The following is a 16,999-nucleotide window of genomic DNA, read 5'->3' on the forward strand; positions in this document are numbered from 1 at the left end:
CAGCGGAGGGCCAAGGGTGCCATTTGGTTACATACCTGCTTTAGGTACTTGGCAGAATCGCGCTGCCTTAGTATGAACATGACACAGGCCCTTATGGGTGCAGGATATTGTCTTTTCTTTTGTTCCCCAGTTTGGAGTGGTGTTCTCTCCAGACAAGATATCCTCCAAGTTGTTCTCAACACAGAGGACGCGGTTTTGACCAAATCATACGTGGTTTGTCTTGACTCTCCTCTCAGCCACCCAGACATAGCAATGAGGTGAAGTATGTCTGGTATGATTTTTTGTAGGCTACCAGAGAACAGATGAGGTGATCTTACGTCCCTTTCCCATCTGAAAACTGTGGTGAATCGTAATGGGAAATCTAGGTAGCTGGGAACAGCCCTGGAACCATTGCTAGCTGATGGCATTCCTTTAATGTATGACGAAATTCTGTTCAGATGGTCCTCTCCTATTCTTTCAAGGAGTTAGCCCAGACAATAGGTTTATTTCACAGCAAGAAATCTGGTGATTAAACTGGTTTTGACACTCAATGTAGGTTTTATTACTTACAAAACCAGTGTTGCTGTATGTGGTTAGTAAGCTTGTATTTTTACACAGATAATCGTTTTATACCGTACGATTTCCAAACTATTAGAAGGATTTAATATATGCTGAAGAGTCTACCAAGCTGTTTTGATAAGTAGTCTTATTTTTTGTTTAGCAAAGTCTTAAGGGTGATCTTTAGTCCCCCAGGGAAGAGATCATAAAAGTCTTAAAAGTGCTTTTGCAGAGTTTTATTTATTATTTTTAGGCATGAAGATTACTAGCATGAAGATAACAAGGCTGTTATAGTACAACATGTTCTTTGTTTTTGCAGGTTATAGCTAACATATTAGGAGTTCTCAAAATGCCAGGTTTGTTTGTTAAGTATTTTGAGAGCAAATAGATGTAATCCTGTGTTACATTCTTAAAATAAGTTTGGCTGGAGAAAGAAGCAGTAGGAGAGATCTGGTCTGAGGATGGGTGTCAGGGATTATGTCACTAACCACATGTACACAATCCAAAGTAGTCGTTACTATTTTACTATATTTAATATCTGTATTCTGTAGGAAGATTTGCAATTTACTCTTATATATGGGGGAACACTTCATTGCAAGAAGTGGGACAAAGAGGTGGGCTAAAAATAAAACCAAAATCTGCAGCACGAAAAGCAAATAATTTTTAAAGAAAGCAGTTAGATACCCAATATAAAAAGGTTCTAAAATTTCACTCACAACATTTTCTCATATATTTTTTTACTACAAACAGATTCACAGTTTGCATGTAATTCTTTGATTTGTAATAAATCAAGTGAAATGGTGGGATAAGCAGTAAGAAATACTGAAGTTGTGCTGTATGTTTGGGGATGGGCTGGAATGCAGAACAGCCAGAGGAGAAGAAATATTTGTCTTAAAGCATCGGTTATCAGATCGTGCTCTGTACTGTAGATAGTCTGATAGTGGTCTGTTGAAGAAGCGCAGGGAGTTGGCCTGTTGCACTGTGCTGGTTCCAAGTCTTTATTTTCAGGGACCTATAATGAAATCAGTAGGAATTAAATGAATATATATTATTGTCATTTTCAAAAAATCCCCCTAGACACCTCCTTATATCTTTAAATCCTTGAAAAATCTGCTCCTCTGTTCTGTAAGTCAAAGAGGATAAAGTTAGAAATCAATGCAAAACGGATTATAAGTTCTTCCTTTTGTGTGAACGCAACTGAACAGTTTCTTACAACTTGTTTCCAAACCATGGAAACGCCTGAAATTTTCTCTTGCTTGTGCAGTTATGGCAGCAGTCTGAGTATCATGGTATTTGGAAAAAATCAAAGTACATTTCAGAGTTACTGTCAGATATTGTGGGGTGGCGCTTGATATATGAGAGAGTTCCCAATTTCCGGTTTCACATGATTGGGCTGTAGTGCACCACAGAGTAATGTAAGAGCTGAGTATTTATTGCATCAATAAAAATGAAAATACAACCGCTATGAGGCTTTTGTCCAATAATCTCTAGGCTTTTTACATCAATTATATAAAATGCCCTAAGCTGCAGGAAATATTTATTATTGTCTCAGTTTTACATATGGAGGAAAAAGGAGAAGAAAGTGTCTGATGTAGCAGAGTTTGTAGAGCAGATGGTCTTCTTTTTGAGCTTCAAATCATTTTCAACCAGATTCACAGAAGTCAAACACTGGAAATACCTGTTCGTCTTCTCATTGAAACCTCTGCCAGTATATCTTCAGCTTCATCAAAAAGAGCTTATTAATTGAATACACCACTTGATGTCAAATAAGTACAACCTGAAGGACAAGAGATAGTAATGATTGCCAAAAAAAAAGAAAAATTAAAAGAAAATTAAAATTCCAGTACCAAGCAAAGTATTAACATTGGGGGGGAGGGGGCTAGATGTGATCAGGATTCTGTAAGTCTGATAATTGGTAATACTTCCAAAATATGGGTCATGGAGTCCCAAATACATCATCTCAGCAAAGCCAAAACAAAATTTGACTTGAATGTATTTTGCTTGACTGTAGCATGATCATAGTAAAAAGAAAAAAATGCACATTTCTATTTACTGTCTTCAGTTCATCTAATTCAGGTAAATATCTTCTCTGCCTCTTCATCTGACTCTACAGATGCATTCATCAACTTCTTCACTCTCCATTACATTTCAGTTCCTTGTCATCATTAAAACCACAGTCCTAGGAAAAAAAAAATCCATATAAGCATAGCTGTCGGTTTGCATGGATCTAACTGCAGAACTGTAGATGTGTGTCTTTCTAAGTTTGTTTATGTGACACCCTTTGACGTCTCTTATCCCTGCTTGGATTATGTGTTCTTGTCAGTTCTTACTTCCTAATGGTGTATTTATCCCCTTCCACTTTTTCTCCTCTCTGTGCCCTTTTACATAGTCTCCCTTTTTCTCGCTGTATCCTCCACTGTTTGTTTTAAATCTCCTTGGGATCGTTCCTTTCCACCACTGATGAACAACTTTGCTCCATGAAGGAAACCTATAGACAACAGACCTATTTAAATGTAAGATAGAAGCAAAGAAATTCTAACGTGTAAAAAGAACAGTGTCCACTAGAAAGCCTTGTGGAATATGTATTTCATCTCCCTGAAGGTGCCAGGTTGACAGCCACCATAAACCATACAGTTTTATGGTAATATTTGCCCTACAGCCCCTATGATATAGAACGTAGGAGGAGAGAATTCTCCAAATCACTTAAGTGATTTGAAGATATGATTCCCATTGAAAGCTGATGGCACTTATGCTCCTAAAGTAAGTTAATTACATTAATTAAGGCAAAGATTGTAAATGGAATGTTAAGGGGAAAAAAAAAAAGATCATTCTTGCTTTGTGAATATTGTGTGTGTGTTTTGTTACTTTTAAACCTTAAAAATACTGGAAATGTCAAGTTTGCTTTTTCTTATAATTGCTGGTGGACCTCCTGTGGGCATTGGGAGTGTTTTTATAGCTTTCAGATTTTCATTTGAAGTAGCTATGGCGTTGAATCTTAAACATAGATACTAATTTCCTAAAAGTTTATTAGGTAAAATAAAAATAAATAGCAAACAGTATTAAACTGCTTAAGAATCATTTGTCTTCAGAAGTGTGAAGTATTCTGGTTTTTGATTATGTCTTATGTCATACTGTTACCAGCTTCCTGGTCACTATGGAGACTATAAAATAGATAGGTCTACATGCGTAATGTAGAAAGCAGAGCAAAAATTTGCTTTCGTGTCGTCTTTACACATTCTAAAAGAGCAAAGTATGGGCAAAATTCCAGCTTTGAAAAAAAGAACCTGTTAGGTTGCTTTTAGGATCACAGGCTTCTTAAAATCAGACAGAATCAGTGCATGTTTTAAAGACACAAGTATTTTATTCCAGGTGTTTTTGGCTGCAAAGCCAGAAGCTTGATTCTCATAATATTTTTTTTTTTTTTTTTTTGCTGCAGATGCAGCCTCCTTGCATACCATATGGTGGTAATTAACAGTTTCAGACTTAGTTCTGAGTTTTCTCCTGCTTCGATTATTGGTTGGTTTGGGACAAAGTTTTAATGTCACAGAAGCGGAGTTTTCTGTCTGAGTTTAATTGCAGATAGGAATAACGTGTATCTCTAGATGAGGAAGGAGAAGAGGAGATCTATTTAGAGCACTAAGAGGTATTTTGGAAATCCCACCAAGTACAACCTGTTTCTTTTCATTAAGCGTTTCACTGTCCCTCTGTAGAACTGAAATAGGCCTGGGCCGGACCCCGGAAAACGGAGAGAGACAATTTGAAAGATACAGTTGGAATGAATAGTTTCTTTTAACAGCAAAATGTTTGCGCTTTTTATGAGAGCAAGGGTAACATTGTGTAATCTTTAAAAAAGATATTGCTCAGTGAGGATAAGTCCATTGTCCAGTGACATGACTTTTCCTGTCAATCACAAAGGTGACAAGGGGGCTAGATTAAGGAAAGCTTGCCCAAGATTAACAAAGGAAGATTATTGACCTCATCCTGAAAGGGCAGAAGCCTGTTTTATCATTAAACCTTGGAAGAGGTATTTCCTCCATAGGTGGAAAGCTGTTTGGCGATATTGAGGCAACTTTCTTGCAAATGAGCGAGTTTTCCTGTGGATTCTAGCTTGGAACAGAAGCAGAAGACGTGAAACGTGGGCCAGTTGTTTTTGTTGTTGTTGCTGTTGGGGGTCGGGGGAAGAAGGGCCTGGGGTGTTTGATTCAGCAGGATCTGTGTGGGTCCTTGTCTGCCTTTGCAAAGGGGGGAAAAGCAAGAAGCAGCAGCATCAGGTGTCGGTGAGTACAATCCCAGCTCAGAGTTGGATGAAATGTTGTGCCAGCACACATTAGCAGAGCAATTCGCAATGCAAATGAACAATAGAGCCCCATCCACGAAGCAGCTGCTAACTGCGTAAAACTGTTACCAGGATTAACGGTGCCAGAGGCTGGAATGTAATCAAACTTGAACAGGTGAAATGGTTATGCAGCTGAGAGAGACCGTTCTCCGGTAAAAGAGTGTCTGTTTTTCCACTGTTTTGGGGACTAAGATAGAGAATTTGTGTGTGGCTTGATGGACTTCGTTTTAAAACGTCAGTAGTAGATATTTAGGTTTGTTACTACCACTCTTCACAGTCTTGTTGCTTTTCTCTCAGTTAACTGAAAAAAAGAATCATGTGAATTTGTCCTTTCAAAAAAGGAACCTGCTAAATCTCACTTGTTGGGAAGGAACTTCCTTCCCAAGGGATTAATTTTAAACGGTGGCTGACATATCTTTCTTGCCATTGAGGATTTCTCTGAGTGTTTTCAGGGGGATAGTTAAACTCTCATACATAATATCAGAGGTGTTTCCTTGCTAGAAGTTTTTTAGCTTTATACAGCCATTGACATGAGTAGGTTTTATGTATCCTATTCTTTCTTTTTACGCGGTAAAAGTAAAAATCCAGAACCATCAAAAGTTCTTCTTCGCTTTCCCCAGTAATGGCATAAGAAAGAGCTATATAAACCAGAGGGACGTAAAGCAAAAGCCAAGATAACAGCTGAGCATTTCAGGTGGTTGTTCCGAGTGACAGAACGAAAAGATCATGGACAAGTGGGGAAGGCAGATTCTCGAGCTGGTGTGCTGGAAGATAGATACATGTAGAACTCTCATCAACAGCAGTAGCTGTTGCGTGCGCTCATCCGCTGGTACGGAAAGGAGAGGATTCCTCTTGGATTGCAAATCACGCAATGAATGTGTGATTGCTACAGATCTTTTTGAATGAATAATTCACTGGTGTACTGTAATTTAGCCCACTGAGATGTGATTGCAGCTGTTCCCCTACTGTATATGTGTTTTGATTAAGTGGAGTGTATCTTAAACCCCACAAGTGTATAAATAGCCCATGTATGTGATATGCAAACACTGCATACGTGCACACATAATAAGAGCAGTCTAAGGAAACATTTTGTTTTGGGAATGATTACTTAGATGAATAGTTTGATATATAGTTTATCTTTTAGAAAAAAATCTGTGTGGAACCCTTCCCCTTCCTTTTTTTGTCCAGCTGAGAAGTCTTCCTTAACTGTCGTATTATATAAATGCTTTTAGCCAACACTGTAGTATCAGGGTGTCTCTGTGTTACCAATGAGTTTATCATTCCAAGACCTTTACAGTATGAGAAATTACTTCTTTTGTGCCTGTTTTACAGGTAGGAAGCTGAAATGCAGAAACAAAAGTGATTTTTTCCATGGTTAAAGAGAACATTTAAAAGCACCAGGAATTGAGTTTCCAGAGTCCTTTCACGATCCTTTACCTACAAACTACTCTCTCGTCCTCTCCCCCTCACGCTTCCTTTTCCCTAGAGAGGCAGGGAAATTTTAGTAGTTTTGAAAGTATTTGTGAGTTCCATTTGAATGCCAAGCAATTTGTGATTTTGAAAATCACCTTATATTACCTTACATATCATTCAATCCTTGTGTTTTATGCTTCTTCACTTACAACAAACTTGTTCTATACTCAGAATGTATTTGGACGTATGAAAACACTTGCACGTAACCAAAATGTCTGTGGAAACAGCAATGATGATTCCTGAGGTTTAGGCAGCTGTTGCAAGTACTTTGTTTCTGTGACCAATGTGTGACATACACAGAAACACAAGCGAGTGTCTTTGGGGCCCGCTTTGGAATAAACCCAAGAAACTAGTTCCCGGTAAAATTAGGAATGATGCTGTTCCTATACATAATTGATGGCATAGGTGGATTTAAGAACTGTAACTAAGGATGGTATTTGGCTTATCTGTCTTCAGAGTGTGAATAAGAAAGCAGCTTTCAAGATATTTCCTCTTTTGGCCTTGTCTGTAGGAAAAAAATTGTTGCTTGGTGATAATGGGTTTGAACTTTAGATAAAATCTGAACTGATGCTGAAGTTAACTATTTTGCTCATCTAGATCAGTATTAAAAAGTAGTTTATTCAGGTCTACATATGTGAAAAAATTGCATTTAGCTCCAAGTAATTTTTTAAATCCACTGTTAGCAACTAGTAATTTTCCAAGTGCAGAACAAAAATGGAAGGAGTTGCAAGAAAAAGAAAGGAGCGTTTCTGTTGACTAGAGTCGGAAAATTTTTTTAGGACTTGGTCAAAAGCTCATTGACGTCAGTAGAAAGTCTCTCATTAACATCACTGGGTTTGGCTTTTGGGGCATATGATGGCCCAGATTGTAATCTCAGTTAAATCCGATTCTGTTAGGGAATTTATTCACTAGTATAACACATTCAAGCTGTTCAAAACTGTTTGCACTAAAAGTTTTCTTAACCAAAGGTAATCTTTTTGCCAAAACGAAGTAGTCTGTGAAAACAAATACATTCTTTACTTCATAACTTCCATTATTCAAATTTTATTGAGATAATTTTCAGCAATTTATATTCTATTTATGAAAAGACACTTTTTTCCTGAAATATTGGGGTTTATTAAACCACAGACACCAAAAATTACTCAGAAAAAAAAAATGATAAAATTATAACACAAATCACTAGAAAAATGTATGTGTCGCTTTCATACTCTATAAAATGAAAACAATTTAAAATCACTAAGACTTTTTCAACCAAGTCTGTAACTCGGATCACAAGATGGTTCAGTGACATTTTAGGAATAATATTCATTAAACACCTGGAATAAAAAATGTAAGGAAATAGGATAATGAAAAAGAAAAAAAAATCTCTGGAGAATCTGATCAAAATAAAAACTGTTCGTGTTTGCAGCATTATATTATGCAGTGTGTGTACTCTGCAGCAAGCTTTGTTTGGAGACATTGACCTAAGTTTTGCAAGGTATAGATGGCATATGTTAGCAGAGAAAATGAAGGATTTCAGAGATGTGTACAGAAGGGTAGGGTATAAAAAAGACATAAAAGGAGAAAGGAATATATGCAGAGAACATTGCTTTGTGTTGGAGGCGGCGTGGAGGAGAAGGCTCTCACATTAATGAAGGCAAGTTTGAAGATGCTGGAACCAGTTTTGGTTTCCATTAAAATTAATGAGTAGACCTCTATGGACTCTCATGTGAGGGGGATTGTGTGTGTACGTTCCAGTAAGTCACAGAGTTTTGCCATTGTGCTGCCAGTTAAAGTCATTAGGACCACCTTTGTGAAAAATATTCTCTCTACAAGAAATGAACGTATGAGATGGAAGAGGAGAATAGAATGAGAATTAGAAAACAGAAAACAATTGCTTCATCCTTTATAGATGGGAGAACTACTTGAACTGTGACTTAAAATAAGTCATATGGTGAAGGGCATTTAATATTTGGTTGCTATTTCATTTCTTACAACAACTAGCCATCAAGGCATTAAGTACTTTATAAAGAGGTGGGGAAATTAATGGTCCTTGTAAAAACTTAAGATTTTTTTTCGAAAGAAAGCTGTAAAAGAATAAACAATTAAAGGTAATCAATACCATTGTTATTAGGAAACCTATGAGTACAACACTTCTCAATTAGGGAAAAACTGTACTTTATGTTTCTGTCTTGCAAGCTGATCTTTGTTCACTTCAGCCTCTAATCTTGGTTTATGCTTTATGGATAGGCTTTGTTCTAGGTGCTTTTGAAGCATTGCATGCCTTTTAAAAAGTTTCAACAGAAGAACAAACAGCAATGAACTCAAAGAACAAAGCATTGTTCGTTCTTCCCATCTTTATTTTTTTTCTTAAGAAAAGAAGGACATGTTTCATCTTGTTTTTCTCCCCTTTCAGGAAGTTGATGGCAATAAAGTGATGTCTTCATTTGCCCCGCACAACTCATCTACCTCACCCTTGAAGGCAGAAGAAGGTGGGCGTCAGAGTGGAGAATCATTGTCCAGCACAGCCCTGGGAACCCCTGAAAGGCGCAAAGGGAGCCTAGCGGATGTTGTAGACACCCTTAAGCAAAGAAAAATGGAAGAGCTCATCAAAAATGAGCCAGAAGGTAAGGCCTGGGAAACTGGCCAAAATTTTCTGTTTTGTTTTCTTTTCTCCAGATTCTTTGGATACGTAGAGTTTTCAAAATCTTCCCATTTTCTGCTTCGTTTGCTTTTTCTTGCTAGCAAAATAGAAGTAAAGAACTGATAGTTCTTGTCTACATTAGAGATAAATTTCAGCAATATCCCATTACAGCTGATATTTTTAGCTTTTCTCAAATGAGAGCTTTTGTCTGACATAACGGTCTTTTTGTCACAGTTGCAATAGACACAGCAACCTCCTCAGTATGGGTACAATGAACACTAATTTTAACAGCCTGAGGGTCATTTACACCATTGCTCCCTCCTCCCCCATTTCTAGAGCAAAAAGCAGTGATATCAGCAATGTCAATTTTTTTGTGAAATTATCTAATAGGCATGTCATTTTTTGAAAGGTAAGTTAAGTTTGGAATTCATGAAAGCTTATGTCTGGAGCATGTCTTATCATGTCATCCTCTATTTATCTTAGTGCAGGTACTATACAAACTGACACAGTACAGGATTTCTCTGCATTATGTCTGGCCAGCAAGTTTCAACCTTAGCGTATAGGTATCATCTCTGGAGAATCAGTTTCTTTTTGAGACCGTGTGTCTAGTTGGTGACTATGCCACTTGAGTTCTGGGGGCTGAGGCTAAGAGTGAACATCTTGCCTCTGAGAAGCCACACACAGCTTTCCTAATTCCTGCCTATTTGGGGCATAATCAGACCCCCCTGACTGGAAGGTGAAGTTTTCACTATATTCTCCATAGGTATCCAGCATGCATATATACAGCTAGATTTTCTACAGGACTGTGAGCCAGCTGATGTTGTGTGAACATACTGGACCTTATTCCCTATTGCACAGTAATAAGACTTCATTTTCATTTACACACGCCTATCCTATTGTAGAAATCTATTTCAAATGTTTAAAAGCATGGCCCTCAGAGCCCACCTCAGTGTTGAAGCATGAATTGACAGCACCTACAAGAAGATTTTAGGACAACCTGCATACTGGAATGAAAATATGGATGCAAACGTGGCCACACTGTCACATACATGAGCATGACAGGATTGTAAGTTAGTCTTCTCTTGTTGACGGGAGCGCACAGTAAGGGTCTGCTGGGAAACAAATTCTTTGTCAAAGTGTTTTTTGGAATATTACGTAGCATTTTATTTTGCATTTATGTTGACTTAATGGTCGTGACATACCTTATGCCTTTGAATGGAAAAGATCTTTCCTGTATATGGTATGGGGTGGGGGAGAAGGAGACCAGACTTTTATATGAGAGGGAAAAGAACAGGGGCTTCTGAGCAATGTATAAATACTCTCTTGACTATGAGGTTGTACCAGCTGCACAGACTCCATTCAGGAAAGGCCAGAGATAGACATGACAATGGTTACAGAGCCTGTGCATTATCTCGGCTCTACTAAAATGAAAATATACAGTACAAACAAAAGATCTACAGCTTTGTGAAGAGATTGGGAGAGAGAGGAGGGAGAGGAACTGAATGTTGGGCTTTGCAAATGCTTGCAACAGAAAATCTTTTCTTCCCTCTAGCCATTGTTCTATTGTCTTTCAAAGGCCATTAAAATGAACAGCAGGTTGTAATGAAAATTTCATTAAGCCCTAGTTAAATCATTATGAGGGTGCCATATTCATATGTCTGCTTACTCCCCATCCAGGAAAAAATGAATAGGACAGTTGTTGTTTTTCTTCCCCTTTCTCCTTAAAAGCAAACTAACAAAAGTTGAGAAGTTAGAAAAGAATGGGAAATAGGACATGAAACAAAAGGAGGCCAGAGAGGTGAGCAGGCTAGGAAGAAAATTAGACTTGCATAAGAGCATTGAAAGGTGGTGAGGGACAAATACATCATTTTGACAAGTCTCCCTCCCCCTTCCCTTCAGCCAACATGATTGTTTTTAGAGTGGCTAATTAAAAAATAGATATTTCTGGGTACAGATGGCAAGACTGTTCTTAGAGATCCTACACAAATACGAATCTCTTTACCTAAAAGAAGTACGTACTACTGCAAGCAAAATGTCTTCCCTGTTTGAACTCCAGCAGAAAATCTACTTACTGTCATGTCGTCTTCATGTAGTGCTATAGTAAAGTTGTGAGTCATCACTGGTTGCTAGTCAGGTAATTAGCATATTAATCATAGAATAGCAGGTTGGAGGGGACCTCAAGGATCATCTGGTCCAACCTTTCTTAGCAAAACCATGGTCTAGACAAGATGGCCCAGCATCCCATCCAGCTGAGTCTTAAAAGTGTCCAATATTGGGGAATCCACCACTTCCCTGGGGAGATTATTCCAATGGCCAATTGTTCTCATTGTGAAAAAATGTCCTCTTGTGTCAAATCTGAGTCTCCCCCGGGGTAGCTTGTACCCATTACCCCTTGTCTTTTCCATGTGACTCCTTGTGGAAAGGGAGTCTCCATCTTCTTTGTAGCCACTCTTTAAATACTACTGATAAGGTCTCCCCTAAACCTTCTTTTCTCAAAGCTGAACAAACCCAATTCTTTCAGCCTTTCCTCATATGGCAGGCTTCCCAGTCCTTTGATCATCTTTGTGGCCCTTCTCAGGACTCTCTCCAGCCTGTCCACATCTTTTTTGCATAGCGGGGACCAAAACTGAACACAGTGTTCCAGGTGTGGCCTGACAAGCGCTGAGTAGAGTGGGATAATGACTTATTTATCTCTGCTGGTGATGCCTTTGTTGATGTAACCCAGCACCTTGTTGGCTTGCTTTGCCACTGCAGCACACTGTTCACTCATATTGAGCTTGTTGTCCACCAGGACCCCCAGGTGCTTTTCCACAGAGCTGCTCCCCATCCAGGTAGATCCCAGCCTGTGCTGCACTCCCGGATTGTGTTTTCTCAGGTGCAAGACCATACACTTGTCCTTCTTGAACTTCAGAAGGTTCTTGTTAGCCCACTGTTCCAGCCTATCCAGCTCAAATGAATTTTCCCATGAATAAGATAAGTTACAAGTGGGACTCTTTAGTAGTACATGTAGGTGGCAGTTCAACAATGCGTGATCACTGTGTATTTCAGTAATAATTTTTAGTCTTACTAGTTTGTGGAGCTTTGTAGGAGAAGACCAAGAATCTTTGTTAAGCTTTGCTGCATTATGTCAACAACAATAATATAATACTTTATTTCTCTTTGGGAAAAAAGGGAAACGTTTGCACCACTAGCTGAGGTTTAATTAAATAAATTTCCTGTGATTCTTTCGAAGACCAGATATGAGCCAGATTCCCATTTCTCTATGTACTCAAAAGTTTATATATTATTTAACTTGTACAATGGGCTCTGTTTGCTCTGTTTTTATTGTTTGAAATTGTCTTCTGAATTACTGTGGGAAATGTGCTTTTGAAGCATTCTTTCAAATGTCCTGTTTCTTCAAAACTGGAAAAAAGAGAAGGGCTGGGTAGACAACTTTAGCTCTCGATCCAAACCTCGTATCAGTCAGGGAAAGGACTTCTCTTAAATGCGTTTTGAGGACAAGTGAGATATTCCAAAATATTTTAACAAGTCTGACTGTTTTTAAGAAACTTTACTGATATAAGGTAACTGGTTTTCTTAAATTACGTTTATTAGAAAGTAAGAGTTAATACTTAGTAAATTTTGTCAGTAAAGGACAAGGATTTTTACAGTGTTATGAAACATACTGCTCAGAGTGCATGAATGCACACACGTATGTATGCATATATGTAAGCACAGACATGTACCCACACGTGCACTGACAAGGGAAGCATCACCGTTCATATAAATGGTTTCCGTGTTGATTTGTTGTATATATGCCCTTGGTTAATGTCCCCTGTAGGAAGCCATGCTACCTACTCATTTCTGAGAACTTTCCAAAAGCTTATCCCTTTCTTTTTCTCCTTGCATATGTATGGGTTTGGTTTTCATAGGGGTTTATACCTGGCTTTAAAGCTCCACACTCTTTTTTTTTTTTCCTCGTTAAACTTGCCATTTTACTCTTGCTGTATGAAAGTATGTGATTGACAATGAGTCATGCTGACACAGAGACATAGTGTGTTTCAGTGAATCTAAGACTTGTGGAATTTTAGTCATTGCTAATACAGTGCTCATTTTTCTTCTCTCAAATTCTGCAGAAAATCCTTATATGCAGCTTTAGTATTAGGCCCCCAAAGGCATAAACCTATTACTGAAGTCACACAATGTTATTTTACATGAAACATTCTGTCCTTTCTGACTTGAACTTCAGAAGGGGAGTCAGTCCCCTTTTATTCCTGGTATACAATAATGAAGATAATGGAGTGGGTTTGGGGAAGCCTTATATACTGTGACAGACCTCAAGCCCTTGCCCTGAGGGTCGTCTGCCGACCATGGGATTCCTTTTGCAGCTAAAATCATTAGGGGAATGAGATACAGGCATGTTTTTCTTCTGTTTTCTTAAGGCATCAGAGGATGGCAGAGACTCTCTGTCTGTCTGTTCTCTTCATTTGTAGAAATGAAATGGAAATCTCTTTGAAGTCACTGAGCTTGACACAAGTTCATGAAAGCAAAGACCAAAGCAGCCACTTAGCTTTTTCTTGCACTATTAATGGGATTGGATTGCTGTCTTTTAATTTATGGCCTGTGCTTGTGGAAAATTAAATCTCTGAAATGTGTGTAGCCTTTCCTCTAAACGTATGGCTTGGCTTCTGGAAAAAAATAGGCAAACAAATAAATTCTCTCCTATTTTTAGAATAAGCCAGAGTACTCACCGGCTCTTTACATCTCCTAACTTTTAATTAAGACTCAGTCGTCTTTTTCCATTTTGGCAGTATATGTTTGTAACAGGTTATGTATCTGTTTATCTTCAAAACTTACATACTGTATCTTCTGAGGCCATATCTATGTTACTGTACAGGATTTGTAGGAATTCTGGATAAAAGGGATCATATGGGCATCTACCTGACCACAGATGAGCGTGTGCACATGTGGGTACACTGATTCATCTGCATGGCTAGTTCTTCTATAGTAAGGACCTCTGAAACTCAATTTGGTTTGGCCGTTTAAATGAATACTTTGAATTTTATATAAATACATGTACACAGATATACATACATATAAAGTGCATGTATTATATCTATTTAGATATAAACATATATAAACACACAAGCACAAAAAATATGTATATAGTTTACTATTGTTCCTAGTCCAAAATTTCAATCTACTAGTCTTTAGGTCTTCTGAGCAGGAACAATTAATCTCAAGTATTTAGTGAGCAGGTAATATATATGTTTGCAGGGGGCTTTAACAGGCAATGTGAGTACTAGAGCCTCACATATTATAGTATGCTGCAATACTATAAGTAATTACTTTGTCGGAAAGAAAGGGATGAGAAAGGCCTCTCAGGCATCATTTTTGTCTTCTGAACATCCCCCAGAGGCTATTTGTGTTTGATGTTTAAGTTTACATTTTAAATCACAACACCTGTTCTTGTGGTAATTTAAATGGCTGTTGTTTAAGCAGTTCTGTAGTCTATAAAAGTAAACCACACTGAATTCAGGTTCTGTAGTTAAAATAAGATCCCAGAATATCTCCTAATATTATCAAAGTTTTAATCAACGTATCTTGTAAAGAAACCAAGAGGTCTCCCTCTTCTTAAGCCATAAATTCCAAAGCAGACCATTAATGGGCACAAGAAGGGAGGCCTTTGAAATGCAGACTCTTGTTTTTAAATCGCATCTGATGAGATGGGAAGAAATAAGGTGAACAGATTCGGGAAAAAGCCTAAGGATACTCTAATTGGTTGAGGTTTGAATTTCTTTTATTTGGTTCTTCACTGTCCCTTTGACAAAGTACATGTTGAAGAGGCTTTGTAATGCTGTTCTACTGAAGGACAAATAAGGATACTTTGCAGCTGAGTACTTTTAAGTTTTGTTCGTACACTCCTGCTGCCGTGGAAGGATGCTTCAAGTGCGTTGTGGTTCCATGTTCACCTATGCAGTCTGTCACCAGAAAATGTGTCTTTTCTTGTAGAGCAAACCGGCATCAAACTTCCACGCGCTTCTTTCAAAGACCCTGCCATATGGAATTGTGCATTCATATACTGCTGATAAAAATAAAAAATAATTAAAAAAAATTTAAAAGATGAAGTTTATGAAATAGGCCTATGTGGAGAGAAGGCATTGTTAAATGCTGCGGTGGCTTAAACCTTTATTAACAAGTGCTTTAACTCGAGAACAGAGGTAGCCTAGTTTGAAGCCCTGCCAGCTTTTACTTGCTCAAAGTGAAGTTTATGAATTTGTCACCTTCAGTTTTTAAGTGTTTTCCTTCCTAATAGTTTAGCCCGATAGTCACGGTTTATTTCAATGGATGTTTTCAAAATTTGCTTAGATTCCCTTCCAAGTCTGTCTTGCTTACATCCTCAAAGGTTTGTAGCTTTTGGATTTTTCTTTTCCCTTTTGATAAAGGCATCTGAGGTGCTGATACAGCATCTTAAATATAGAAGAAAGCATTATGGTCAAGTGAGATTCAGGAAACTTGTGCTTTTGGAGACAAGATGCAGTCTCTCTCCCCCTCCCTGTTTTAGAATGAAAGTCTTCTCTGATGGATCTCCATAATTAAAATTTCCTTCCAGGGTATATTCACTCCACAATATTGGACAAGCAGCAGCCAAAGCAAAATGCTTGATCTCTCATTTCCCATCTTTTACAGTGCAGCATATAAGTGGTTCACCAAGACCAAAATAATTATTTGGACTCCTGTCTGCCCCTTAATTCCCCACATAACCAGACTCTTCAATAGCCGTGATTAATTTCAATAGGGGTTTTCAAAACTTTCTGCCACTCTTACCCTCAGGTCGTTTTGATGTGCCTGTTGCCCCCAATGTATTCCAGCTAGATGAGTTTGCAGTCTGCCTTCATTTTTTGCGCTTTTTTTTTTTTTTAATTTTTTTTATTTCCCCCTCCCCTGGAAAAGCCGTTAGCTTTCTGAGCTTCGTTTCAGTCCTTGGATTGCTGCTGGAGAAACCTCTGACCCAGACTGGTAATATACATATATACATGAGGGAGTGTGCCAGCTCTTTCTGCATGCTTATGTGCCACAGCTTTTGGGGATGTCATTTATTCAAGAGTGAAGAGCGAGCCACCTGTTTCTCGGGCCTCTTGTCCCTCACACTAAAGGTTCAAGCCCTTGCTGAATAGTAACATCTTAATCTGGGCAACATACACAACATTTAGCTGAAACCTATTTGTCGAGCTAGCGGGGTTTGTGGGATTTTTTTTCCCCTCTCTCTTACCCCCGAGGCGCTTGTCACGACCGTGCATATTAAAATTAATCAGACCTCCCAGGCTTGTGTGACTGTGTGGTTTAACATGAAGAAGTGGATATCAAGCATTTGCCCTAATTAAATAGGCCTGCTTGGTTTTGTTCTAGTGGATACTTGGTCTTTTTTTTAATAAGAGCTGCTTATGGAGGAGGCACGGCCAGCTCTAGAGTTAGTGGAGAGCTCACTTCAAAGTTTTCCCCACCACCTGCGCCCAGGATGCTGAGACCTGAAGGGCTCCCCGCGTTCTTTCTTAACAGCACAATTTGCGGGAAGTAAGTGGAGGGGGAAGGGGAAAATACGGCCAAACGAGCGAGAGCGCGATCAGGGAAGGAGAGGCGAGGAGCTGGGACGAGCATGTGGATTGGCTTTTTGAAGTTGATTAAGATGACCTATCATCCTGTCTGATTAGCTTTAGATCTCAGTCTGTGCCATGAGCTATTCACAAGGCTGTCTTGTGTCTTCTGTTTACCAGAAGCAAGGGAAAGCCTCTAGTATGGCAAGGAGCAACATTTGCAGCAACTCCCACTTGCTTGTTTAGCTAATCAAGTAGCCTTGTAAAAACACTCTTAAGTTTGAAGCTGTTGGTTACTTTTATTAGTTAGTGTCTGTTTAATGTCGATATTTTTAAGGTGGTTTGAACCTTGCCTGTTTTACACAAATACATACATCTCCTGCATTGTAAATAAGCTGCACTGGGAAGATAGAACCCCTTTCATCATCTTTTCTTCTCATATGGTTTAATTGTTTT

At 38.5% G+C, this 16,999-nt stretch overlaps 1 protein-coding gene across 19 annotated transcripts in view; it reads left to right on the forward strand.

Moving 5' to 3' along the window:
* The window catches only part of SOX5 (SRY-box transcription factor 5), a 655,394-nt gene that overhangs the window by 422,374 nt on the left and 216,021 nt on the right, over positions 1 to 16,999 (forward strand). For all 19 annotated transcript variants that reach the window (XM_054804269.1, XM_054804526.1, XM_054804608.1 and 16 more), the window contains one exon: positions 8,742 to 8,952. In XM_054804269.1, coding sequence (XP_054660244.1) covers positions 8,742 to 8,952 — 211 coding nt within the window. The remainder of the gene's footprint in view (positions 1 to 8,741; positions 8,953 to 16,999) is intronic.

The sequence above is a fragment of the Grus americana genome, chromosome 1, assembly GCF_028858705.1.
Source record: "Grus americana isolate bGruAme1 chromosome 1, bGruAme1.mat, whole genome shotgun sequence".
NCBI lineage: Eukaryota > Metazoa > Chordata > Aves > Gruiformes > Gruidae > Grus > Grus americana.